Here is a 23,927-nt window from a genome sequence, read left to right on the forward strand (position 1 = left end):
GCTCACCACAGCCCCAGCGTGCGATTGATGGAATACATAGGCCCAGCATCCACCGCTAATTAGAGCCATCCCACCCTACCTACTCTTCTTGGCGTTCCCTCTGCCTCTTGTGGCGCCTCTCGAGACCTTTGTCTTTTTGGTGATAAGAGGGGTGTCATCGGTGTCGGAGTCGCTCAGGCGAGGTGGGCGTTTCCTCAGCCGCGTGCTCTTCCTTGTCTGCAAAGAAACCGCAGGCTCCACCCCCAGCCCATCTTGCTCCAAGCTACCCGATCCACCGCTGGGGCCGCTGGCTGGCGTTTGGGCCATGGAGGCAAAGGCGGAGAGGAAGTTCGGTGGGTCTTCGAGCGTTCGGGCGTCTCGTTCCTCTCCGAACTGCTGTGTCTCCAGGATGAGCAGCCACGCCTTCATCATACCGAGGTCCCCTTCCCACTTCATGTCGCCCATGACCAGCCGGACAGCCAGATGCGAGACGTATATCGCGCTAGTGATCTCGTCCTGCAGGTCAGTGGCATCCGTGAACGACGTCACAAGGAACTGTCGGAGCAGTCGCATTCCGCGAGGACCATAGCTGTCGTTGCTGTTAGGCGGCATAGCGCGGCCACAGAAGTTGATGACTTACTACCCGGTGTACCCGGTATAGCTAGCGCTATGGATGCTGCCTTTCAGGTGCTGCGTGTACCGAGCCACCGCAGGCAGGACTTTCAATCCAGGGCTCGCCCTCTCAAAGAACTTGTAAGAAAGGAGTTTGTGTGCGGAGGGCCTCGAATGCTCCGTATTCTTGTCGTCAAGGATAGCCTGAATTTCGGGAATCAGGATTTTCAGCCGCTGGGCGATGTCAACCCAATCAATGGGCTGGCTCAGTCCCCACGCCGATGCGAAAGGCTCCAGGACGTGCAGGTATATATCGTTGTCGCATACAACTGCACCATCTGTCTCTGCCGAACAGAAGGCACATCCTTTCAGGGCATAAGAACGAGCGACAATCTACGCGGCAGCACAACATAGCTCACCTGGGGGACGTAGGACACCCCACGGTCCTACAACGCGCAGAGCTTCGGCAGCGGCGTGATCCTTCCAGTCAGGCACCACAGCCTGGACCGCGTTGGGATACAGCTGCTCCGGGTCTTCAAATGCTAACAGCTGCTCCTTTAGCAAGAAGGGCTTGAACGGGACAGGAAGAGCTGCGGGGGCATTGTCAGGCATCGCGAACAAGGCTTCGCTCATCTCACATACCGCGCAAGTCGGGCCTAACGATAGCGAGCTCGCTCAGGCCACACATATCATAATGCGGGTATAAATCATTGTAATCTGCAATCGCCATGACGGTCAAGAACAAAAGAATCGCTGTCACCAGGCGTCACACGTCACAAATCGCCTCCCGACTCTTCCTCCTTGGCTCAGTGCGTCCCAACGGACTGGGACTTGCTGGAGTTAAGCATATGTCACAAAATTTCCGCGGAGACCCTCACATGTACCGTTCAATATCCATGACGGAAGGCACCCTGAATCACAACCTTCAACTTTACGCATGGTTTTCTCAAGATACGGTACGATGACGGGTAAGTAGTATGCCAGAATTTGCGGTCTTCGTGGACCCTTAGTTCAAGATGCGCGCGCGCTGTACATGAAAAGTAGGCGAGTCCCTATGCGAAGGTTGGGAACGATTGAAGACCGAGTTTTGAGACCAGATGAGCCCGCCTCTGCACTCGGCCGGCTGCCGCTTCTGTTAAATTTGAGTTTAACACCCTTATGTAGGCCGAGTAAGGGCTTACCAGGGAGCTTCCAGAACCAGTCCTCAACGAATACAATCTCCCTCCAATGCTCATGCGACAAGATGAACTTTGCCTCCTCGTAGTCGGCGTCCAGGGCGTGGTCGGCGTCGTACTTGTGAACGTACAGTGTGACCTTGTTGAACACCGTGAATTGGGGGGCTCCCGAGATGCAGGGGACTTGTGTCCAGTCGACGTGTAAACTCTCCAAGGCAGGCAGGAAGTCGCTCTCAAGCTGGGACCAGCGACCTGGCTGGTGTCAGCAACTATTGCAAGAGAGGACAAGAAGGTACCTGTTATACCGCGGCGAAGGCGGAGGGTTTTGAGCTTCTTCGCGTCGCGCAAAAGACGGCCGACCGCGTGCCATTCTGTCCCCCTCCCCCGCGTTCGTACATTGAGGTCCTCCAAGTCGAAGAAGTACACGTTGGCGATAATGTCTTCTATACCGCCTCCAATGTCCACCGTCAGAGATTTGACACGAAGACAGATCCGCTCTAGGCCGGGGTACTCGTCCTCCTCATCGCCCGCGGTTGGATTCCAGTCGTCCTGGCCCCATTCATGGAACTGTGAGTAGCCCGTGGCGCAGCCAGTCAGCTTCAGAGTGCATGGCAGGTCTGCGACCTCTTTATGCATAGAGCGCAGCCTCATCTTGAATACTGAAAGCAGGCCGTTCCTGGACGGGTTCCTGAATGAAATGGCGGCTGCCGACGCGAAGACCTCTGCACCGATCTCCTTCTTCCACGCCTTGTTTGCCTCCTGCCACCAGACGTCGTCTTCCATGCAGCTTGCAGCGATCTCGCTAAGGCGGAGCGGTGCCATGGCCGCGAGTAGCGCAAGGTATGCGCGGCACTCGGTGCTCCATTCCTTTGGCAAGAGGAGAACGCGCACGAATTTGTTGAACTCGGCTCTCGTATTGGCTGCATACCATTAGCGAGAACGACCGATGATTACTGCACGTACGACAGATCATCACGGCGCAGCGGTATTCAGGCCGTTCAAAACGAAAGAGAATCTTGTCTGCGACCACTGAGCGCTCTGATACTCGAGGGTGCAGGGACGTACCTTGACATTGACAGCTTCTCCCGTCGCACTCCTTCTCCAGCCAGTGTTGCAGAGCAGGCAATCCTCTCGACGTGATTTTAAGAGTGTGAAGGCGCCAACGTCGGCTGACCCATGCAAACCGCTTGCAAGTCTCGGACAAGCATGCAACAGCTTGAGGACACGAGTTCTCGATTATAAGAAGCTGGAGCTCGAGGGACAGATGCTGGAGGATGCCCAGGTCCGGCTCGCCCGCGGACATCGTGAGGGTCAAGACAAAAGGAAGATCAATTGAATTTGACGCCGCGTGGGGGATCGAAAATGGGAGGGCCTACATCATGACTGTTCCGCAATAAGTGCACAAGCAGCAGGTCGTACATAACCAAGGTCGTAGAGAGAATTCAGTTGTAGGTCGTGCTCCTACCATCCCAAGAACGAGATACAACGTGAGCACAGGCTCGAGGAAAGCGACGGCCGCTGACCCGTGATCAATGATAGTTTGAAAGGTATATATCCCATTTCACAGCCGCGTCAGAACTTGCCAATGATACCTACAACGAGCGGCGCATGCGATGAGTCCGGTGGTTCAAAGTCCACGAGGATTTCCTAATCGGGCAGGCGGACGGAAAGCGCTGTCGCGCTGAAAAGCGTCCGCCCACGTGCGCATGCGCTCCAAGTCCCCTACGTGGGCAGTTATACAAGGTTCATATATATACATATATGCAGATCCAATGGCCCCAGGTGAAGTCAGCGCTGTACAGAATCAAGACGTGTGCGAAAGCCCAAGACAAAACCGTCCACTGTCCAAGAAGAATGGAAGAAAAGTTTGTAGCTCGACATCCCTGTAGTACGAACTTGAAGGAGGGTTACAAGAAAGGATACATCGACCAATATATTTGAGCGAGGGCGAGGTGGGCTGGGCAACGGACCATCACTGCTGGCGGGATGCAAGGGCGTCCCGCACCTGCCGCATCTTTGCCTGCAGGAAGCTCATTCATAAGCCATCGCAAGAGCTTTTCCGCAGCTCACCTCGAGCTCAGCGTTGCCCATCCGGACCTCCACTATGCTTTCCTCCAGCGCCGCGGCATGGTCGGGACTGCATGTCCCCGGAAGTGTCTTCAAGATGTCTTTAAGCGGATGTGGGCGGATGGGGGTGCCTTGAAGGCGGTCGACCGCGTCCTACCAAGCATCAGCCGCAGCTTGCGCTGTTACGGGGAAGAGCAAACCTGAAGTTGATGACGGACGCATTTGAGACGTCTGCGGTCAAAGATCCTGCAGAGGTAAGCGCATGCTCGCCTTTCCAGGTCATCATCTCTGGAGATACCAGTCAGCGTCTGGGTGATGAGGGGCGCTACCTGGGGCTCACCCTTCGACGCAAACCCGTCGGAGCCAAGACCAGAACTCCTCTGAAGGAACGGTGCGGTACACGATGGAACCCGGCAGGCGTCTGGTGAACCACTTGAGCCGCGCGGTCGGACCACGACCCCACGTCGGGCCGGGCACACTTCGAAGCGTCCAAGAGTTGTTAGTGAGTATGTCGCCATCATCGTGACTACACGCCGTCAGCTGTGTGCAGAGTGACCGAGGCCTTTCATCTTACCTGGAACCGGAAAGCTGCACGACCGCGCAAAGATCGTCGCCGACGTAGCGATAGCCTCTCGCAAATCCGTGGAGCTCGACCTCCCGCACGCCATCGTGCATTTGGAAGCCCCGCGCCGCGTACTTGCTGTGCGCCGTTGTGGCCGGTGTCGTGGTCCTGAGGCGCAGCCCTCTCCCCTTCATCGTCTCATAGGGGTACAAGCTGATGGCTCGACTGCTGGTCAGCATGTTGAGGACCACAGCTGGACGCCCAATGTGATCAGCCTCTTATCAAGATGTAAGAGGAAAGTCCCGACTACGTACTGCTGTGATAGTTCATAAAACATTCGAACGTAGATCCCGTCGTTGCTATGAGCTGGATACGGATGGCGGCGTCGAAGGAGGCCTCGAAGTTGAGCACCACTTGAAAAGGGCCTGGGTAGTACTCTTCATCTTCCTCTTCGTCATCGCTCGCCTCCTCGTCTGAGGATTCCACATCCCTAGGGTCGCGCGCACGTTAGTCTTCCAAGCGTGAGCGATAGGCAGGCTTCGCACCGCAAGCTCTCCTCCAAAGTGTCTCCCGCCGCGCCTGGGATGAAGTTGTAGCCATTGGCCAATAGATAGCTGCCCATCTCAAGGGCGTTTCGGGAAGGAACGTAGACGTCCAGGTCCGAGCTCCGCCAGGTCACGCCGATGAAGAAAGAGAGTGGGATTGATCCCCCGATGACAGCCTGAGTGCGCGCCTGCACGGCCTGGAAAGAGTCGATATCCAGGATGAACGGTGACAGCACAGCGTCGGCATTGAAGTCGTTCATCAGGAATTCACGGACGCTGATACGCGTCCCGCGGGAGACTCGCAGTAACTTGAGGAGGTCTTTGAGTCTCAATTCGCGTAGAATTTTCTCCAGCACAGGGTAGGGTCTGTGGGGTTACGGTCGTCTGTCCATAACGTAGTGAGTTAAGCTCACAAGGTGTCGAGGAAACGATGTTCGGTATCGCTCTCCATGGTCGATCACCAGGGGATTGGGGAATGAAGGTGAAAAGCCAAGGAGAAGTGGGCAGGAGGGAAGGCGAGAGAGAGAGAGAGAATAGACGCCGTGACACCCGTGATCAAACTCCAGGCCATGCGCGAGGAATGGAAGTTACCGAGTGAGCTAAAGATGACCCCATGCAACAAGTGATAGTGACCGCGAGCGTGCATATGTATTCCAGATGTAAGACACCACAAGCAAATGAATCTACATGCGAACATGACTTCCATCCTCCTCCTGCTTCCAAGCCTCCAACACCCCCCACTCCGTACAACTCCCATCGAGGGCCCACTGGCGAGATGCCTTCGAGTAAGCGCCACCATGCCCCTTGTAGTCCGGAGCAGGAGGATACAGGGCCAGGAAGTACATGTACCCCTTGTCGTTCCCACATGCACCGCAGGCGAAGTAGCGACCATCCTCCCCCGCAGTGTCTGATTGCAGAGCTTCCCTCCAGGCTCTCTTCCTAGGGACCTTTGTCATACAACCTACGCGGCGGCACAGCTCGCATTGGAAGGGGATGCGCGTTCCCCAGAAGAGATCCGCGCCATCGTGAGCGAGGTACGACGTGACCTGGAACTTGTCGCCGGCCCTTTCTAGGAGGTAGAAGGAGGGCGAGGCGACGCCGGGAGGGCATTGCCGAGTGGCCCGTTTGATTGCGGAAGACGCTCCCCGATCGCTGCAAAGGAAGTGCTGTGCTATCCCTAGCCCAAGGTGAACTGTGTGGGACCAAGAGAAGACCGGCTGGGTGATGGTCAAGGAGTTGCTGATGCGGGCAGCATGGATGAACTCGATGGTCGGCGGTGTCTGACCAGCTGCGACGACGGGGTGACCGCATCCGCCGTGCGCCAAGACCAACATGTAATTCTTCCGCCCAACGCGGGCCCTGAGCTGGTCCCATAGGACTTGAGGTAGCAGCCGCCAGAGTACCTGTTGGTGGCGATGAGCACAGAGAAGGAGCCACACACTCCGGGTTCTACGAGTGAACACCGTCCGGCCGGCGAGTGCGTATCAGGCGGCGCAGGCCGGTGGGCCGGCGGCTCCATGCGAGCCGCCAGTGAGGCTCGTCGTCCAGTTACGGTGATAGACAGTAACTTACCTGCTTTGTTGGAGCAGTGATGAATCCGTGCTCCCCTTGCCCCACAACCAGCTGCTTCTGTTCTTTGTGCCAACAACCTAGAAACCAGATCACGACTCGGTGAGGACTAGAAGGAGTGTTAATTGTATCCGAAGCATCATGTGAAAGACACGTCTACCCATTGTGAAGGCCATTCGTGATGAACGTTGCGAGGGCATCCTCATAGCCGTTCGCCCCCTTGGCGGTATGTAACCCCTGGTACGGGAGGTCGATGAGGACGGCGTGGCCGGGATTGATGCTCTTCAGGTATTCGAACATCACAGCGGGCGTGGAGCCCGGCAGGCGCACGCCCGCGTAGCGAACGACGACGATGTAGGCCAGAGAGTCGCGAGAGAGGGGCATCGGCCGCCCAACCCCCCGATAATCAGCGGGAGGGCCATCTTTGCCGAAGGGCTGGAAGTGACTTAGACTGCGGACGTTGTACAAGGAGTACGACGAGGCCCTCACCTCGTACTTGGACTTCTTGAACTCCTGGGCCCAGCACTGAGGGCATATGAAGAGATCCATCTGCTCCTGGGTAACAGTGCTGGGGCGGGGTATGCAGCGATCAAGGCACAGAAAGTCAAAGCACATCCTGCATCGGATGAGCTGCATGGCATTGCAATTGCAGCTCTTGCAAAAGTCCTGCGCGGTTTAGCAGACTGAGCGCCCTCCCCACTGTATGACACTCACAGACACCCGCCATCTTTCCCCGGGCAGAGCGATGTTCTTCAAACCATCCCAGAGACCGCTCATGGTCCCATACGTGTAGAGTAGATTGTCCGCAGGGACTTCGCTTGGACAGAAGGGACCCTCAGGGGCTGCGATATCGCCAGACACGTCCCAGACCGATGCCGGCACATCAGCATCCCCTTCAAAGGGTCCCTGCACGTTAGGGGCCAGGACATAGAGGCCCTTGAGGTTAGTAGATGTAGGCGAAAACATGATGCAAGGAGGCAAAAGACAACACAGCGATCGGCCGAGTCACACTGCCGGATTGGAGCGGGCACGTGTATTAGGGTTAGGGTCAGCCATTATGAATTTCAAAAAGTATGGGTAGCAGGAGCTCCTGTGGGACTTCAGAGACAAGTCCTCTTTTCCAAGGCTGCGACACCAGAAAGGTGCGCGCCGCAGAGATTGTAGGTAATGCAGTATAGTAATCAAAGGGTAACAAAAGGGGTGGCCACCGAAAGAAATAGTGTATGTAAAGGTGCGTAGTAAGCCGTGGGCACTGATGCAGGGTTGTCGTTCAAAGCTGGCAGGGAAACGAACATCAGCGGTGAGGAATAAAGTGGAACCTGTACGCACCGCTGGCGGGCCGACTGTGCAAGCAGATAAAAGAACCTTAAGGACAGTCAGCTTGTGAAATAAGGAATGCGGGGGATATACCGAAGGAAGCTGGCATGCGATTGCGCGACTGTGACGTGCGCGACCGCGACGTGCGTTGACACCCTACAATGATGTCAGAAACAGTTGAAATGCAGAAGAAAAGCAGCGACTACACCGAGAAGGGGGTCCGATGCACACCGAGTGTGGGCCAAGGCGGTGTGCTGACACGGGCTGGGCAGGAAGAACTAAGCCTCTCGCGCATGATAGGAAACGAACCTCTTGAGACGAGAATATACCCTGATATATCTGCAGCTACGTTAGCAAATCCTCCAGATCTGGGGAGCGGCCTCCTACGGATGGTTGCACACTCCGAGACGACCGTCGATAGTGCTGTGGCCGGACAACGCATAGGGCGCTGCCGGCTCCAGCAAAGGTATGTGCAGCGACCGAGCCGCTCAGGGGACCCGACGCTGCCCAAGTGATCACGTACGGAAACCGAGCCACCCGGGCCCGACGCCGTCCGCGATCGGGCGACGTGGGGAGTGAAGCCCGCACGTCGCCCTAGTCCGTGGGCTGACCGACGCCGAAGCGACGACAGCCCCCGGTGAAAAGCCCACAGAAACAACAAAAGACGTGACATCGACAGTCAACAACCGGACAAGTCCGGTCGCAACCGGCGCGTCATCGCCTAGGACGGAGGTGTGCAGCGACCGAGCCGCTCAGGGGACCCGACGCTGCCCAAGTGATCACGTACGGAAACCGAGCCACCCGGGCTCGACGCCGTCCGCGATCGGGCGACGTGGGGAGTGAAGCCCGCACGTCGCCCTAGTCCGTGGACTGACCGACGCCGAAGCGACGACAGCCCCCGGCCAGGAGCCCACAGTAACAACAAACGCGATGGTGACCAAAAACCGACAGGCAAGGCGTGCTGAAAAGGGGCGCGTCAACGATCTGCTCTTGGGTACGAGACGAGATGGACGGAAGGACCGAATACCAGAATATCTGCGGAAACTCGTTAGCAACTCCGCGTGTTCCATGAAGGCTTTCACTTACGTCCCGTCACGAAGTCTTTGGGCGGTCGCTAGTGGCGCTGTGGCCGGACAACGCATAGGGCGCTGCCGGCTCCAGCAAAGGTATGTGCAGCGACCGAGCCGCTCAGGGGACCCGACGCTGCCCAAGTGATCACGTACGGAAACCGAGCCACCCGGGCTCGACGCCGTCCGCGATCGGGCGACGTGGGGAGTGAAGCCCGCACGTCGCCCTAGTCCGTGGACTGACCGACGCCGAAGCGACGACAGCCCCCGGTGAAAAGCCCACAGAAACAACAAAAGACTCTCGCCGATCGAGCGATCGACGAGCCATCGCACCAAAGCACGCCCATACTGATCGTACATGCGCGGCGACCTGAGGTCATGACAACCTCAGGCCTAAGGAGAGGCCAACCTCCAAACCGCTCAGCCGGGCCCTGGCTGCGACAAGGTATGGTGTACGAATGGCTTGATGGCAAGAGCAAAGCCTTCATCGATCAAATTTTCGCCGACTTCATCCGGCCATCACGTGATCAGTGAGCAGCCAAACAAAGCCCGCGTTCCGCCACAAATTGGGACTTAGACGAGCCGTCCGTCAAGCCCCATAGCCTGCGGGACCTCACTGATAAATCGAGATAGATCACACCTCCTGGACCTCTCTGGGATGGAGAGATGATAATTCACGCTAGTGCTAATGGTGCCATCGCGAGAATTGCTCTTCGGCAGACTCCCCCGCGCGATTCGCCATGCGCATTGCCATGTCTTCGGGTATGGCATGCTCCGGGCTGCGTCCCGCCAGGCGCCTTACGGCCTCCTCAGCTGCGGCCCGCCCTGCACCTCTCCAGTACCATTTTGGCATGGTCAGTCTCCCCAGTTTATACCAGGAATACTCCAGATGACTACCCATGCGTCGGCGACCCCTACCCGGGGTGATGGAGCCGCAAAATGGTTGCCAAATCCACCGACGGCACTCACAGAACAGGGGCTCTGTGCGAGTGGCATGTCCGGGCATTTCTACGCCTGCCTCGGCGAATCGTTGCCACGACATGGACGACATCAGTTCTATATGCGTTGAGTCCGGGTACTATATCCTCTGTGCACAGCGGGCTTACCAACATGCCCGAAGGGGACTTTGTGCATTTGCTCCTCTGGGAGCGTCTTCTTGTTCAGGGGAGCGAGCGCCAGCCACGCGCGGTCGACGAGGTCCTGCGTATTGCCATCTGGGCGCCATAGGGGATCCCAAGTGAATTTCTCGTGGCCGTACCACTGTATTACGGTGAGTGAATATACCGACTCACACGGCAGTCACACATACGGCGACCAGATACAGGACCACTTTGCCACCGCAGCTTTGCGGGCGATATACGGCGAGTATGGCCTCTGGATTCAACTTCATTGCAGGAAAAGCGGAGCTTAGCGAACGCGCTCACCTGGACGGTCGACTAAATTGCCCCCTCCCACCGGGAATACGCCTTTTGGTGGCCAGCGCATCCGGCCCGAGGGGCAGTAATCGGATGTGTCCCAGCACATCGCTGTGGCGGTTTGCAACGAGGAGGCGTAACCGGCGAATCCACCCGACATCAGGATCCTCCCCCCCATCCGGATTTTGCCGGACGTCACGTGGCAGGAGTCATTCCAGCCCACCAGCTCTTCTTGCCCATTCTCCGGCTCGCCTGGTGCATACGGGCACTCGGCGGCCAGGCATGACCACCCTGCGCACGCGTATGATAGGATGCCGCTTTGGAAATGGGATGAAATTCGCCGCTCGCCTGCAATCCCGTCCACAAACCAGACCCAAATTTCCCAATCTCCGAACGTTGGCCAGCCCCAACTTATCTGGTACAAAAGTCAAGGCTTCCTTCAGTAACGGTAGACTTGCAACGGCCCCAGCCACAATCCTCATCAGCGGACGGCACCTCGCCGTCATCTGGTCAACGGCACAAGTACGTAAGCTTGGATCATTTGGCGCGCCCGAAATACCCTGACCAGACGATTTTCGTCCGCCCAGTCACCGGTCGTTTGTCGCCCATGGCGTCTCTGTCCATTTCTCTGAATCTTCCCGTGGCGACTTGGGAGGCGTTGCTGAATGCGTCCTGGCAGGCCTCGTGTGCCGATTCAGCTGCGGAATTGGTGAGAGCGGTGCGTGCGGAGAGGGACAGCATTGCGGTTTCCCTCCGGCGTCATCGTTCGACATCCATGGCGTCCCTTCATGGACGGCCCCGCGCGCGCTCTCTGTCGTCTGCGCTTCCAAACAACACCGACCTAGGACCTTTCCATCCCCGACCGCAAGCTGGGTCGCCGTCGCCGGCCGCCGAGCAGTGGGCCCCTCGGCCAACGTCGCCTGGGGTCAACCACGCTGAAGACTGGCCAAAGCTGCTGTCCGAAGCTTCTTTCTCCGACGACACCGCGTCAGTCTGTACCGCCGAACCAGAGCAATTTTATGTGCGTTTCTCCCCTGCGTCTTACTCCCTGGTCAAACTCACACTGGAACAGTCTACTTCATCAGCTCGCCCTGAGACACATCTGTACGACGTCTGTAACCCGGTAGAAGAGCTGTCAATGATCCGGAATAGCGGGTGCGATTCTAGGCTATCCGCGCCGTCGTCCTCGGGTCCGCCTTCGCCGCTCACTGAGTACTCTGACGACGAGGACTCGCCGACCAGAAACCGTTGTATTCAAAGCCCGCGTCGCACGAGGCTCCGCTCCAGGGGACGCGCTGATCGCGACGAACGAGACAGCGCGCGGGAAGACTCCTCCCCGTCCCCCGCGCCTCGCAACCGAAAACGTCGGCGCCGTTCTAAGGAGAAGCAGGCCCGACGCCATGTCCGCCCGCGCACAAACTCTGTAAGGCTGGAAGGTGACAAGCAGCACAAGAACTGGACATTGGTCGATGGTCCTGTACCTCTGACAGAGGGCGCGTCTTTGTTGGTGGAGCAGGTGTGCGGGCAGAATGACGCGCAGCGTGTCAGCCGTATAGCCGCTTTGTTCGGAGTGGTTGATAACCTATCCAACGCTGCCGTTTTGGCGGCGCCATCTTCACCTCTGAACCTCGCCAGCATCGCCGCTATGGTCACGAGGTTGGAGAGGAGTGCATCCGAGATGGAACTCGCCCTCTGCATGGGCTACATACAGCTGGTGCTGAACGTAGATCAGTGGGTCATTCATGTTCCATGGCACTGCTGCGTATACTGACAGCGCGGAAGTCTCGACCGCGAGGCTCGTCAGACTCGTCAGAAGAATGGTTCAAGGGACGCTCGGCGTAAGCAACGCGCACGCGCAGCGCAGGGTGCTCTACCCCATGGCGCCAATAGGGCCGAGCTAGCGCGCTCAGCTGGCGTATCGAAGTCGACGCTGGAGAGATGGTTGGGCATGGGGACACGGCTTCTCTATCTGTGCATGGCCGGTGGGTTTCTATCAACGGGCACCATGCGTTTGACTGGACATGCCGAGCACAGGCACCCCGCTCATCCTATTCGCGCTGTCTTCGTGCGCATTCTTAGGCGAGTGTCGCAGTGGACGCTATACAACTTACCATGATATCATGGCCATGGGTCTTCCATTCCGTGAGCCGGACGGTGGGTGAGTACCTGGGCCTGTGGAGCTTTTCTAACGTATGTTGTCTCTCTGCAGAGCAAACGGCTGCTGGCCGGCTCGTCCGCAATCACTACCTTCCCCTCCTGCGTTGGATGCAGCAAGAAGCCACCGGCAAAAGCAACCTCCGTCTCTACGATCCGAGCACCGCCGCTTACCATCATCTCTCGGACTTCGACTTCTGGGACGCTCGATTTGGGGAGGTTCAGCTGAAGTCAGTGCTTTCCCTGCGCATGAATCTCACGCATGCACATTTGCGTTAACCCTCCCGATCAGTTGCTTTCGTCTGCCGCCCCGTTCGTACAAGTGGGAGGATTATACGTCTCTGGCGCCACAACAACCGTCAGCCTGTCCGCTTCCTGCCGCGCTAACCATCAACACCGGCCGACCTTTCCCTTCCGAGCCGTGCCCAGTCACTGGGGACAACCGGCGGGCGTGGACCGAGGCTCAGCGGAAGAAGGTCGATAAGTGCGCTGTGCGCGTTGAAACGAAGGAGGAGCTGGAACGCAAGGTATCCGCGTGCTCCAGAGCGAATAGATACGGACTGACGACGTGCCTCTCCAGCTGCGGGAAGGCGGTGACGATTATATCGTCCTGGATCCCGGTATCCTAGACGGGTGTGTTGATGACTGTTATGTTGCTGTTCTGGCTAATACGTGGTTCCAGGATGCCTCTCGATCTTCGGGCAGGCACTGGCGACCGCATAGCCTTCGTAGTACCTATTGAAGGATCTCAGCCCGGGAGACCTGATCTCAGGGAATTGCTGGACAGCGTTGTCGATCGCATACAGTGCTTACTGCCGTCGGACTTCGATACTGTGGACAGCTCAGCGGAAGAGTACGAAGGTTTTGTTGCCATCCACTTCACCATATATTGCAAGTACTCCGAGCACGTGAGCCTAGACGTTGTATCGCCGTGCCACATTCTCTGATGACGCTTCTCACTAGGGCAACGAGAACCTGCCGCCTCCCGAGGCCGCGCATCCGACACGGATTTCCAGGGAGGGAGGAACACGAGTGAACGTGAATATGCGTGTCCCGCGTCAGTCTCACGAGATACGCGAAGATCCTCTGGGCTACCAGGCTATCGCCACCATGCTCAAACCGCTATTTGCGTGGGTGTCCGAAAATGTTGTTCGTTTTTCCTGCTTTTAGCGTCTAGCACTGATGACCACTGGGCAGATGCAGACGCACCTGGGTCCGGTACAAGACGAACTGGAGCTGTTTCTCGAGGTTCTACCGCTACGAGAGGGGTCCCCTTGCGCGCCCTTCGCTGGGTTCGTGCTCAACCTTGGGGTCGCAACAGACGGCCATCGTGATCGCGGTGATCTGAGGATATGCATGGTCTCTCCGCTTGGTGGATGGACGGGCGGCGAGCTGGTGCTTCATGAAGCCCGCCTTGTCCTCGCCTTGCGAGCTGGCGACCTATTGTTCTTCCCTTCGAACCGTCTCACTCATTTCAACATGAACTGCCAAGGCCAGCGTTTGTCGGTGGTGGCGCACACTGATAGGGCATGTAACGCATGGGTGACGGACGGCTTCGGTTGGGGAGCTCATCTTTCGTAGTTTCTTACTTAGTCTCCATGACACGGTGTTCTTTGGGAAGCAGGTGTGCGTCAACAGTGCTCCCCAATTCTACGGGTACTGCCCTGACCCCTGCTACACGATTTCACATACATGGTCCTGCCTAATAGTATTTATGACGACAGGTGCTTGGGATCGGTGTCATATAAAAGGAGGGGCGCCCAGCAGACTGCTCTTGATAACCCGCTCCCAACCGACGCACTCGCATTCCAGACCTTAAGATCATTGGCATGTGCTTCATCGCCAACCTTTGTACCCGTCACATCTGCGGACACGTCCAAGTGAACGAGCGTACCAGGGCAAGTCGTCGCGCCGCAGCAGAGCGCATACTACTCTACTTACGATGTGTGCTGTAGGTGGACTGCCAGAAGAAACGCTGTGCTCTCAGCGTCGCTCACGACGAATCTGCCCATGATTGCATCAGCTCTTGCGAACAGAGGTGCAGATAGCTTTCCGTACGGTGATCTACTCGCTGATGTTGTTGTCTACAGGCTCAGCGTTCAGCGCAATCTGGTCGAAAATCGGTGGTCCATTTGTTCTGGCTGCTCGGTTAGGTATCACGGTTAGCATGTAAGGACTCCAGCGTTGAATTCATAGGTGCTTTCGGCTCGTACATTTGTTCGAGCGCTGCCCCATTTGGAGCTGATGGCGAACTGATGGCACATGGCTTGCCAGTTCTCCCTTGGCGAGTCCTTCCATGTTGTCTGACGGTGATAATCAACCTGCATACCCTCATTGCAGGCCGATGCATGCACCCCACTCACTATCCCAGGACATTGATGATCTGGCAGGTGCTCCCTGGACGGAGGAGGAGGAGGAGTTAGTGAGGCGGGTCGAACGTGAAGCTCTCAGATCGTCATCAGAGGAGGTGGAGAGGTTGGCCAATGAGCCTTGGACGGAGGAGGAGGAAGCGGAGGTGCGCCGGATTGAGCAGAAAGCTGCGAGGTCCTCCTCCGCGGAGGTAGAGGCGCTCGCCAACGCACCTTGGTCGGCAGAGGAGGAAGAGGCGGTGAGGATGGTGGAGATGCGTGCCATGGGCGCGCCAGGTGGAGAGACTCCCAACAAGGAGGGGGCAGTACTCGGTATTCCGCAAAGGAACATCACGCCCTCTGTACGTCGCGCGAACCTCTTTTGATGTGGCCTGAGAGCTCACGCGCCTTCGCAGCCACCACCTCGCCTATGTCCTCCCAAGCGCAGGCTGGCAGAAGCCATCTTCCTCGATGGATTGGAGGATGCCGGTGTAAGTGGGTGGGACGTCTGAGGCTCTGCGTAGCTCACGGTGCTTCACAGGCTGGCGACGACTTCGGAGGGGCGCTCAAGCGTATCAAGCGGTGGAGCTCACCCACCAGGGCGACCTCTGAGGAGGCGAGCTCGATGGCGATACAGCCGGAAATTGTCCAGCCCGACGTGGGTTCACCCTCGGGATCCTTACATGTTCCTGCTCATTCTCCCCAAGTACGTGCTGCTACCTTTGAGGACAGAGACCTGTAATCTTACGCACGTCTGCCAATGCAGCCAGGCGAGGACGATGTCCATCACACCAACATCTACATTAACAACCCCTTCCTGGATGTGCAAGCCATCCATTCCGGTGAGGAAACATCGAGTGGTGAGGAGGACGAAGGGGCCTGCTACGGAGAACACGGTAACCAAGACGGGTTTCTGACATCGTCGCCTTCCGAAGTTGCTGAGGTGGACGGCGCGCGATGGGCGGGCCTGTTATCTCAAAATCTTCCGAATGGGCCTCAGTTCATGCTACCCCCTATACGTAGCGGCGGACTTGGTGGGGCGCGCATCCTGCGAATGGTCAAGATTGACGATGATGATGTGGAGGATGGAGAGCCAAGCAGCGGCGTGGAGGAGCCCGGAGACTGCTACTCCATTGGTAGTTTCGTTGTTAGCGACCATGACGAGGCTAGCGACGCAACGGCTTAGAAATGAGGACTTTTCTCAGCCTCCGTTGACCCCCGCCAGCATCTCCCTCACCATGACTTAGCACATCGGCGCGCGCGTTCCGTGGAACCGCCGATCGCACATCGATCATGCAGTGGCGCGATAGGGATTTCCTTATGTGGAGGCTTCCCCGACCGCCGATTCCAGTTTGAGCTCGATCGCCGGCTGGACTTCCCTCCCGACCGCCGGTTCCGTACCTGCGCTGTACAAAGAACCTTTACTTTCCAAAGTCTGCCCCACATCCCCCCATCTACGCCGGCACCCTGGGACCACTCATAGCGTATCCCTTGTTCTGACACTTGGATCGACGCGGGATCTGAGTTCTCCGCCGAAATCCATGCCCAAGGGAAAGAAGCGGAAGGCGGAGGAAACGGGCAGAGGGAAGGGCACCGGTGCGTATCGCGTTCAATGTTGCTGTTCTCCGCATTCATCCCAAAAGCAGGGAGAGATCGCAAAGACGTGTACCCTAAAGGAATGCGCATGGGTGTGCTGCTTCATGGCGAGGACGAGTGGTTCGGTCAAGGTGCGCTGAAAGAGAGCTCACCTTTGTTCATCCACCCACCCTCTGCCACAGGCGCGACAGTGCATATGGATGGGGTGACAAAACAGCCCGCGCTCTCGCCGGCTTGCCACTCAAATACCCATGCCCCTTCGCAGTTGGCTTCGAGCGCTCCGTCATCGCCGAAATCTCATCCACGTACACCATCGCCATCCCCCTCGGAGCCTGCCCCTCAACTGCAACCCGAAATCGCACAGGTCTCTTCGTCGGTGAGCGCATGGCGGCGGATACATCTGCCAATATGCTGACTAGCTGGATGCACACCAGCAGTCGCGTCGAATGAAACCCAAGCCCCGGACTGTCAAATCTCAGGCAGAAGAAGTTCAACGACGCAGGAAAATTCTGGAGCAGTCGAAGCAGGAGATGGAGAAGTCTCGCGCGACCATCGTTGACCTGGCTCGAGCGCATACGGCGGACAGCCTGGCCCCCATGGGGGAAGAACAGCTGAAGGAGATCCTCACCGACCGGCGGGAGCTTGATCCGCAAAGGAGCGCCGAAGAGAACACAGTGCGCCTCTGTCTCTGGCTGGGAGTGGCGCTACCTCCCCGTGAGTCCCTGAAAGCTCTACCGCTCGTTGCAAATCCTCACCTTGTGCCGAAAGTGCTCCGAAACTCAGACGCTCCTCCCCCGATGTTGACGAAGAAGGCCGCGCTCGCGCGGGAACAGGAGCGAACCCGGCACAAAGCGCAACACAGTCTGGGTGCTGGCGGAGATACTTCCAGCGAATCCGAGGACTCTGACGACTCCAGCGATTCTAGCGACCTCGATGACCGACTCGATGGGGAGGTGAGAAGCTTGTCAGCTATGGGTACGTGTTCTTGGGACGTTTTGAAAGGCGTACGACTGATTGGGTCCAAGAGAACATCTACAGCACCAGAGACTTCTGCCCGAAGTGCCACGCCGCGCTTCCCGCCCATCCATCCCCAAGATTGAGCAGGATGGTTACCTCATCAGCGCCTGCCCGGATCAATAAGTGCCTACGCGCCCACTGGGAGACCGAAGTTCTTGTCCATGCACGGATCCACGGCTTCGACGAGGTGATGATCGACTGGAGTGCGGTGCCCGACCGGGTCAGGGCCTACAGAGGCTTGTTGACCGCTATCCTAACTGATCATGTACCCGATGCGGTGTCCTTGGACCAACTGCAGTCCGTTGCTCACCTCCGCACCAGCGGCCCCGCTTTGCAGTGCTTCTTTGTGAGGCAGTGCTTGTACGATCAGGCGACGCTGAGGTTGGAATACCTAGGGAAATTGGAGGAGTGGGCAAAAAAAGGACGCAAAGGGGACCCGCCTCGGGACTTGAAGACGTTGCCGCCCTTTTCTCCTGCGCCCATGGGATTGTGAGCATCCTTCATGTACCGGGCGTGTGCGGTGCTGACCTGCGTATTTCCAGGTACGGAGATCTGGAGGATGAGGGCAGGGTTCTGATCGAGCGGGTCATTGTGAATATGATTCCCCTGGAGGACATTCACAGGTTGCTCGTCGCCTTGCAGAGGGAGTACACATTTGACGAGCAATGGCTGCTCCGCAACATCCTCGTACCGGAAGTCGTGCTGCGCCTGACACTGGAGGACAACCCCCAGATGAGGAAGGACTTGTATGTCGCCTGGAGGTATGTCAGACGCACGTCGCAATATGGACAAGGGCGGGAATTGAACGGGAAGCAACGGGACATTGTGGAGGACCTGGTCATGCATGAGAATATGCTGAACAGCAGGATGGTGCAGAAGAGATGGTCGTTCGGAGAGCAAGTCAAATATTACGCCCCGCTGGTAATCTAGACAAGAATTGCATTGCTATCGTGCGTGTTGGTGCCTTCAGAACTGTGGGCAGTTTGAGCAAGGCTCGCAACGCCAGAGGGAAAGGGAGACCGGCCCGCACGGGCGAGCGGAGTGTCGGTGGGGAGACGGCTGTGAGGTTCTGCCCTTGAGGCGGGATTAGACTTGAGGAACCCTCGTTTCAAGGACCCGGACGTTTTCCTTCGCTGCGCGGCAGAACGTCCTCCTTCCTTTTTGGGAACGGATCGGTCCGCAGCGCGAGGAGACCTGCGCTCGCTGCCTTGGCTCTCCTTCAAGAGGATGCTACGCTAAAGCTTCATCCTTCTCACCGATATCTGACTGAGCCAGTGCTGCATGTCCATCACAGAGTGCGCTCCAGGTCGCTCCACTGCATCGCGTGGCTTCAAGCGCGGGGACTACAATATCGGATTCTCAATCTCCGTATTCCACCCGCAGGTACGGCACAGCGCACCAAGAAGGAGCTCTCCATTGGGGCCACGTCGTCAGTCGCGGGGGGACGCCATGCTCGTCCAGGAGTTTGGCGCATGCGCAGTCCGTTTTCCCGCAAATGTGCCCGAGTGAGCAAATTCAGCTACGCATGTCGTACATACTCTTACAAAGGCAGCTACATTGCCGGCGATGGAGTCGAATGCTCCAAGAGCTCGCTCCGCATTATCGGCGGCTTCATGAGCGTGAGGGGAGGGTGAGGCTCATACTCTCCTGCCTGCTTCACGTCGCACGATGTACGCATACCGATAACGCAACCTCTTTCCGTATACCGCATAATTTCTAGCCCCAAGGACGCTCGCGATCTGCCCGGTGCGACGGCAGTGTATAGAGTCGCCCGTCGTCCCCCGACAACAGGGATAGCCGTCGCGCTGTCCCTAAGTCGGGGTACTGGGCGGCGCTATCATGTGTCCCACATACAGTGCGTGGCCTGCATTGCACCCGAGCTCCTCGAGGCCGTCAGATGCGCACCCGGTGCGCTGTATTCTCCGATATATACTCATCGAGCGTCAGGCTATCGTCCAATCATCTTGGTGTACACTCAACGTTGTGCAGGCACATTGCATGCGTCGAGCTTCCGATGGCTGAACATGGAAATGTACTAACCTGTACAGTACGCGCGGAGGTGCGCGCGCTCACCCTCGGCATCTCTCTACCATGTCGTCATTGAGTAGGACTTCCATGAGCAAGCCCTCTAGACGTGTCCCTTTGGTGACCTTGCACCCGTGTCCCATGCTAACATGCCCGCCGTGCTTCGCTATGGCCAGGTGAGTGTTTACATCTTTCGTCCTCGCCCCGTTGCTGACCGTCCCCACGCTGGATCAACCCTAGCTCCGGGGCTCATGCGCTCGTACGCCAGGAGAGCTGCATGGGCGACCCCGCTGTCTGTTATACACTCTTGGGAAGCCCGTCATGATCAGGCTCAGGATAGTATATCTGGTAGCCGTCGGATGTCTTCTGAACCGCCGGCCGCCTATCACCAGGGTGCTCGCGCGTACCCTGGCGGGGACCTGCCGTGCGATCAAGGGTTCGCTGGCCTTTCAACCTGGTGCGAGAAGGACCCTGATCTGAAGATAGGGTTCACCGGCCTCAATGGACGGATGACAGACGGTGGGTCACCTCCTCGCTCTTATACCCGGCGTTCACTGGCGCTTGTTTCTCCGTCTCCCCACTCACTACCGCCAACAATGTCGACCGCTAACGTCTCCAACGCCTCTAACCAAAACGTGAGTGCATTGTTGCGCCTGCCTATATGCCGAACTCATGCTGCCTCTCTCACAGGATGACGGCGCGGTCAGTGGACCCCTCTCCGATGCCTGTTTGTTTCCCACTGACGATCGCTGGAACAGCCTCCGCGCGTAGTCGCGTCAACTGCAGTACGCGCATGTGTGTGCCGCCGTCATCGATACGCTGATGCCTTGGACATTTCAGGAGGTGCAGGCGATACTCGACGACGCCTTCAAGAAGCGCGCAGCGGCAGAGGCTGAAAGAGATGACTTGAAGCAATGGCTCGACCTCACCAAGGCCAGACTCGATTCGTCGGAGAGCTTTGTCAGCAGCCTACAACAGTCCATCGAGGAACACTCCGGGACCGCACGCCTTCGCCGACATGAGGTCCGCGAAGTGAAGAAAGAGTTCAGATGTCTTTTCGTCGAAGTGCGGACCGCGCTGGACGACGTACGTACAGGGTCCCTTGGCTGGTGTGTGACGTGCTGATGGCTCTGCCAGAACTATGGCAGGCGTACGCCCGCTGACGCGATCGCCTCCTTGAAGGTCTGCCTCGAGAAGCACCAGCCGCTCTTTGACCTGTGGTTTGGGGATCTCGAGCTGGAGGACGACATGGCCTCCGAGGATTGATCTCCTGCCCGGCTCGCCGCTCGTCCTCATGTGCAGTACTCATCTTGCGTCCTTCCTGTTCTGCAAAGTCGCCTCCCCCATCGTCTGTACGAGAATTACTCCTGACACTATATGCTAGCCATCTTGTTCCCTGAATGTGTGCTCCTGTGAATGTGCAATTCTTTGTTCCTGCCCTACGTCGAGACGGTTCGCTCCTTATAAGGAAGGTGAGCTCTTTACAGCAGCACAAGTCTCCGGGCCGGGTCTGTAGACCATGCCAGTGATTGAGATAGTTGCCGTTCCTTCAGGAAGACATAGTCAGGGGCAAGAAGGAGTAGGGACAGGTCAAGCCATCCCCGTCATAGTCCGCCGGCGGGCCTGGCATTGTCACGTGATTATGGGCTGGAACCCATACGCGCGTGTTTGCCACGCGGATCTTGCGCCCTTGGTCGGTCTTGAGAGATGGTGGCAGGTATGACATTGTAGTCTGAGTCTCTAGTATCTGATGCAGATATCCTGCCTTTGCAGCAATCCCTGATACGATTTTGCTCAATATCTCAACCTATGCCGACGGGGACACCCGACTTGTTGTGTCCTCTGTCAATCACGCCCTGCGCACCCGACTGGTGCCCCTGATGTTCAAGACGATCGTGGTAGATCAAGACGATGAGCGCTCCATAAAAGCGCTGGGTCGTGGTCTTCTGGCAACCGCGCGCGAACTCGTGCTGCATGATACCAGGCTCGCTCGTGAACTCATCCCGCATGCCACTCGATCCGCCCCCCTGCGTCTTCAAAGCCTCACATTCTCCCCCGACTCCGACGATGCGCTCTACAGGGAGACTATGGCCATCTCCTGTCTCTTGCCTTTTCTGCGGGCGTCGCCCCATCTAGAAAGGCTGGATTGCGTCTTGGTACTTCGCCGCCAGCGTGATCTGTTTGCGCTTATGTCCGAAGTGACTGGAATCAAGAAGCTTGTGATACAGCACATAGAAGGCCCTCAGCGGGAGCCACTATCCGGTGAAACTGCGCCTTGGGTGAGGCTCGAAGAGCTCATCGTTGGGAATGGGGTGACGGATGCGTGGTTTGAGCTCGTGCTTCCGCCCCACTGGCACCCACCCCTCACCGCGCTTGACATTTCCAAAGGAGCTGATGTCACTTGGACCACCCTGCGTGCTTGCCTGGGCTCTGTTCGAAGCAGCATCGAACGCTTGCATATATCTTCCAGCATGCTCCTCGAGAACGACGGTGAGTGGCTACCAATCATGTCAGGCTTATGTCTCACTGAAACCTCTCTCACAGATACAGAAGGCGCAGGCCTGCATTTCGAAGGGCATCTGCCTGCCCTCCGCGAGCTTCATGTTCGGATGCTCACGCGACGCGGAGACCGATTGCAGGAGATGGATGGCGTCAAGAACCTCATTCGCGTCCTATCCAACGACGCGTTAGCACCCATCACCGAGCTTCACCTCGAATTCTTCATCATGAGCGTCTTCTACTCTGACATGGGCCGTGGAGGAGGCTACCGAGGGGGGAACAATGCCGACGTTACAGGCATATGCGGTGATCGCCTGACGCTCTCATGGTGGCAGTCATTTGCGCTTCCACGGCGCTGCTCCATGATCATCTTGATCATCTACGACGCAGAGGACGAGGCAAGTGACTCGGAGAGCACCGATTCCAGCGCGACCGACAGTGACTTGGACGATGGTCATCGGGCGTCTCAAGCACGCTATCCCTCCGGTCTCTTGCGACGTCCTTATGGAGAGAACGAAGGCCTGAAATGGAAGCCGCATGCTCGGTCTCTGCTGCTTCACCTCGCCCAAAGCATCGGTGTCACCGCGCGTGTCTCATTCGCTCCAGGTATGTACAAACCCCGGTGATTTGCAGGGTCCTTTGATGAACGCCAAATGCTAGGGATGTACGTTGGTCCCATTCCAGGGGAATGCCCCTCCAGCGGGTGGCCAGAGGAGTGGATTGAGCAGTTCGAAGAAGACCCCGACAAGGCGATGGATGAGAATGAGACCGCCCTCTTCTACAACTGGAGGGAATGGGAGGTTTGAATACAGGAATCTCCCATGTCCGGATTGGTTTTTGATTCTATGGTTTTGTTACTCCTTGAAATCATAAGACCCTCGTCGCTCACTGTCCCTACCAGTCGTTGGTGCCCTAGCATACCTCACCGGGCGGCTCATCCATTCAGAGCCAATGCTTTACAGGTGAGTCGGCGGCTCCGCCTCAAGTGGGGACTCCGCCCGCTCCACCTGGGCCGGAGTCGCCGGCTGCCGCGCGACGCGAGGCCGGCGGCTATGTTATCATCTGGAGTTGGCGGATGCTCTGGCCATGTCTCTAGTTCCGGACCGTCTCTAAACATGCAATATATGGGTAGGTGGTCATGCAATATCAAGGACGATGAAGCTGAGCTGCGATGGTAACGTAACGTCAACTGCCTGCCTTGTTCCTTGCTATCTGCCCTCGATCTTCTGAAGGGGATTCACACCATTAGCGCGACGGCGAGCTCAATGAATGCGTCGGGCGCCGTGATAGTTACCGGCCGTCAGATTGTTGCCATGCCTTAGCAATCAGCGGTGGCCGCCGTTGCCTCTGCTATGCAGCGTATGTCAGGTGGTATTCAGATTGAAGAGGAATATAAGGAGCACCATTGGAGTGTCGAGCATCAATTATGAATACCCTTCCCCTCCCCAAGGTGCGTCGCCTTCACGGCGTCTACCACGAGCTGACGCCTTCGTGAAGATTTACGCCCACCTGGAGCAGACGTTGAGAGAAAGACGCGAAGCTGAACTCGAGCGAGATATACTCGCTCATCGACTGAGTCGAATGGAGTCCGATCTCAGAGATTCCTCAGCGCGGGTGCTGCAGCTCGAAGGGGCTCTTCAGCAAGCAACGCTCGCTCGTCGGAAGGACCAGGACGATCATGTCGCGACGAAACGCGAGTACTTAGAAGCGCGAGCGAAACTGGACAATGCCTCCAATGGCTGGGTATGATCCAGTGTCCTCCAGAATGCATCATGTCTAATGGTCGGCAGAGTGCTGCTGTGCGTGACGTCGGCGCTTGCTGTGTATGCGGTGCTCCCGCAGTGGGTACCGTCGTGCCATGTGGACACAGCATCTGCGAAAGCGGGCATAAGATGCGCGATTGCGACTGCGATCTGCCTTTTGGGACCCCAGGCCGTTGCATGGCCCACGGCACGAAAGCTCGCTGCCCATACCATTCAT

General features: G+C 57.5%; 9 protein-coding genes across 9 annotated transcripts; 5 read left to right on the plus strand and 4 right to left on the minus strand.

The window, feature by feature from the left end:
- Window positions 1–75: 75 nt before the first annotated feature.
- Window positions 76–3,069, minus strand: SCHCODRAFT_02519940 (uncharacterized protein; the record flags this gene model as incomplete). Its single annotated transcript, XM_050343431.1, has 6 exons — window positions 76–577; window positions 620–935; window positions 1,011–1,181; window positions 1,773–2,018; window positions 2,063–2,686; window positions 2,832–3,069. The coding sequence occupies 6 exons, from the start codon at window positions 3,067–3,069 to the stop codon at window positions 76–78; spliced, it is 2,097 nt and encodes a 698-aa protein (XP_050197334.1).
- A 669-nt stretch (window positions 3,070–3,738) lies between these two features.
- SCHCODRAFT_02520339 (uncharacterized protein) lies at window positions 3,739–5,391 on the minus strand (the record flags this gene model as incomplete). The annotated part of the gene is made up of 8 exons (XM_003027869.2): window positions 3,739–3,786; window positions 3,837–3,986; window positions 4,034–4,121; window positions 4,174–4,359; window positions 4,408–4,648; window positions 4,710–4,885; window positions 4,941–5,306; window positions 5,354–5,391. The coding sequence occupies 8 exons, from the start codon at window positions 5,389–5,391 to the stop codon at window positions 3,739–3,741; spliced, it is 1,293 nt and encodes a 430-aa protein (XP_003027915.1).
- A 232-nt stretch (window positions 5,392–5,623) lies between these two features.
- On the minus strand, window positions 5,624–7,475 carry SCHCODRAFT_02520230 (uncharacterized protein; the record flags this gene model as incomplete). Its single annotated transcript, XM_003027870.2, has 5 exons — window positions 5,624–6,343; window positions 6,513–6,618; window positions 6,670–6,944; window positions 6,999–7,175; window positions 7,224–7,475. 5 exons carry the CDS (start codon window positions 7,473–7,475, stop codon window positions 5,624–5,626), a joined length of 1,530 nt encoding a protein of 509 aa, XP_003027916.1.
- Window positions 7,476–9,748: 2,273 nt separating this feature from the next.
- SCHCODRAFT_02520112 (uncharacterized protein) lies at window positions 9,749–10,283 on the minus strand (the record flags this gene model as incomplete). The annotated part of the gene is made up of 4 exons (XM_003027871.3): window positions 9,749–9,807; window positions 9,863–9,949; window positions 10,000–10,153; window positions 10,203–10,283. 4 exons carry the CDS (start codon window positions 10,281–10,283, stop codon window positions 9,749–9,751), a joined length of 381 nt encoding a protein of 126 aa, XP_003027917.2.
- A 632-nt stretch (window positions 10,284–10,915) lies between these two features.
- Window positions 10,916–14,043, plus strand: SCHCODRAFT_02519923 (uncharacterized protein; the record flags this gene model as incomplete). The annotated part of the gene is made up of 9 exons (XM_050343430.1): window positions 10,916–12,039; window positions 12,091–12,290; window positions 12,343–12,462; window positions 12,518–12,692; window positions 12,755–12,989; window positions 13,043–13,095; window positions 13,145–13,370; window positions 13,426–13,611; window positions 13,660–14,043. The coding sequence occupies 9 exons, from the start codon at window positions 10,916–10,918 to the stop codon at window positions 14,041–14,043; spliced, it is 2,703 nt and encodes a 900-aa protein (XP_050197335.1).
- Window positions 14,044–14,806: 763 nt separating this feature from the next.
- On the plus strand, window positions 14,807–15,996 carry SCHCODRAFT_02673466 (uncharacterized protein; the record flags this gene model as incomplete). The annotated part of the gene is made up of 4 exons (XM_050346681.1): window positions 14,807–15,172; window positions 15,227–15,301; window positions 15,352–15,516; window positions 15,577–15,996. The coding sequence occupies 4 exons, from the start codon at window positions 14,807–14,809 to the stop codon at window positions 15,994–15,996; spliced, it is 1,026 nt and encodes a 341-aa protein (XP_050197336.1).
- A 355-nt stretch (window positions 15,997–16,351) lies between these two features.
- On the plus strand, window positions 16,352–18,353 carry SCHCODRAFT_02519785 (uncharacterized protein; the record flags this gene model as incomplete). Its single annotated transcript, XM_050343426.1, has 6 exons — window positions 16,352–16,406; window positions 16,454–16,537; window positions 16,589–16,782; window positions 16,841–17,381; window positions 17,432–17,912; window positions 17,966–18,353. The coding sequence occupies 6 exons, from the start codon at window positions 16,352–16,354 to the stop codon at window positions 18,351–18,353; spliced, it is 1,743 nt and encodes a 580-aa protein (XP_050197337.1).
- A 351-nt stretch (window positions 18,354–18,704) lies between these two features.
- Window positions 18,705–22,753, plus strand: SCHCODRAFT_02519766 (uncharacterized protein; the record flags this gene model as incomplete). Its single annotated transcript, XM_050343425.1, has 10 exons — window positions 18,705–18,856; window positions 18,976–19,053; window positions 19,144–19,278; window positions 19,413–19,482; window positions 19,556–19,624; window positions 19,841–20,083; window positions 20,289–20,538; window positions 21,222–21,938; window positions 21,993–22,553; window positions 22,632–22,753. The coding sequence occupies 10 exons, from the start codon at window positions 18,705–18,707 to the stop codon at window positions 22,751–22,753; spliced, it is 2,397 nt and encodes a 798-aa protein (XP_050197338.1).
- A 620-nt stretch (window positions 22,754–23,373) lies between these two features.
- On the plus strand, window positions 23,374–23,927 carry SCHCODRAFT_02435083 (uncharacterized protein; the record flags this gene model as incomplete). The annotated part of the gene is made up of 3 exons (XM_050342521.1): window positions 23,374–23,397; window positions 23,445–23,690; window positions 23,738–23,927. Coding segments are annotated over 3 exons (460 nt in total), but the record flags the coding sequence as incomplete, so codon positions are not given.

Source organism: Schizophyllum commune (assembly GCF_000143185.2).
Source record: "Schizophyllum commune H4-8 unplaced genomic scaffold SCHCOscaffold_15, whole genome shotgun sequence".
Classification (NCBI taxonomy): Eukaryota; Fungi; Basidiomycota; class Agaricomycetes; order Agaricales; family Schizophyllaceae; genus Schizophyllum; species Schizophyllum commune.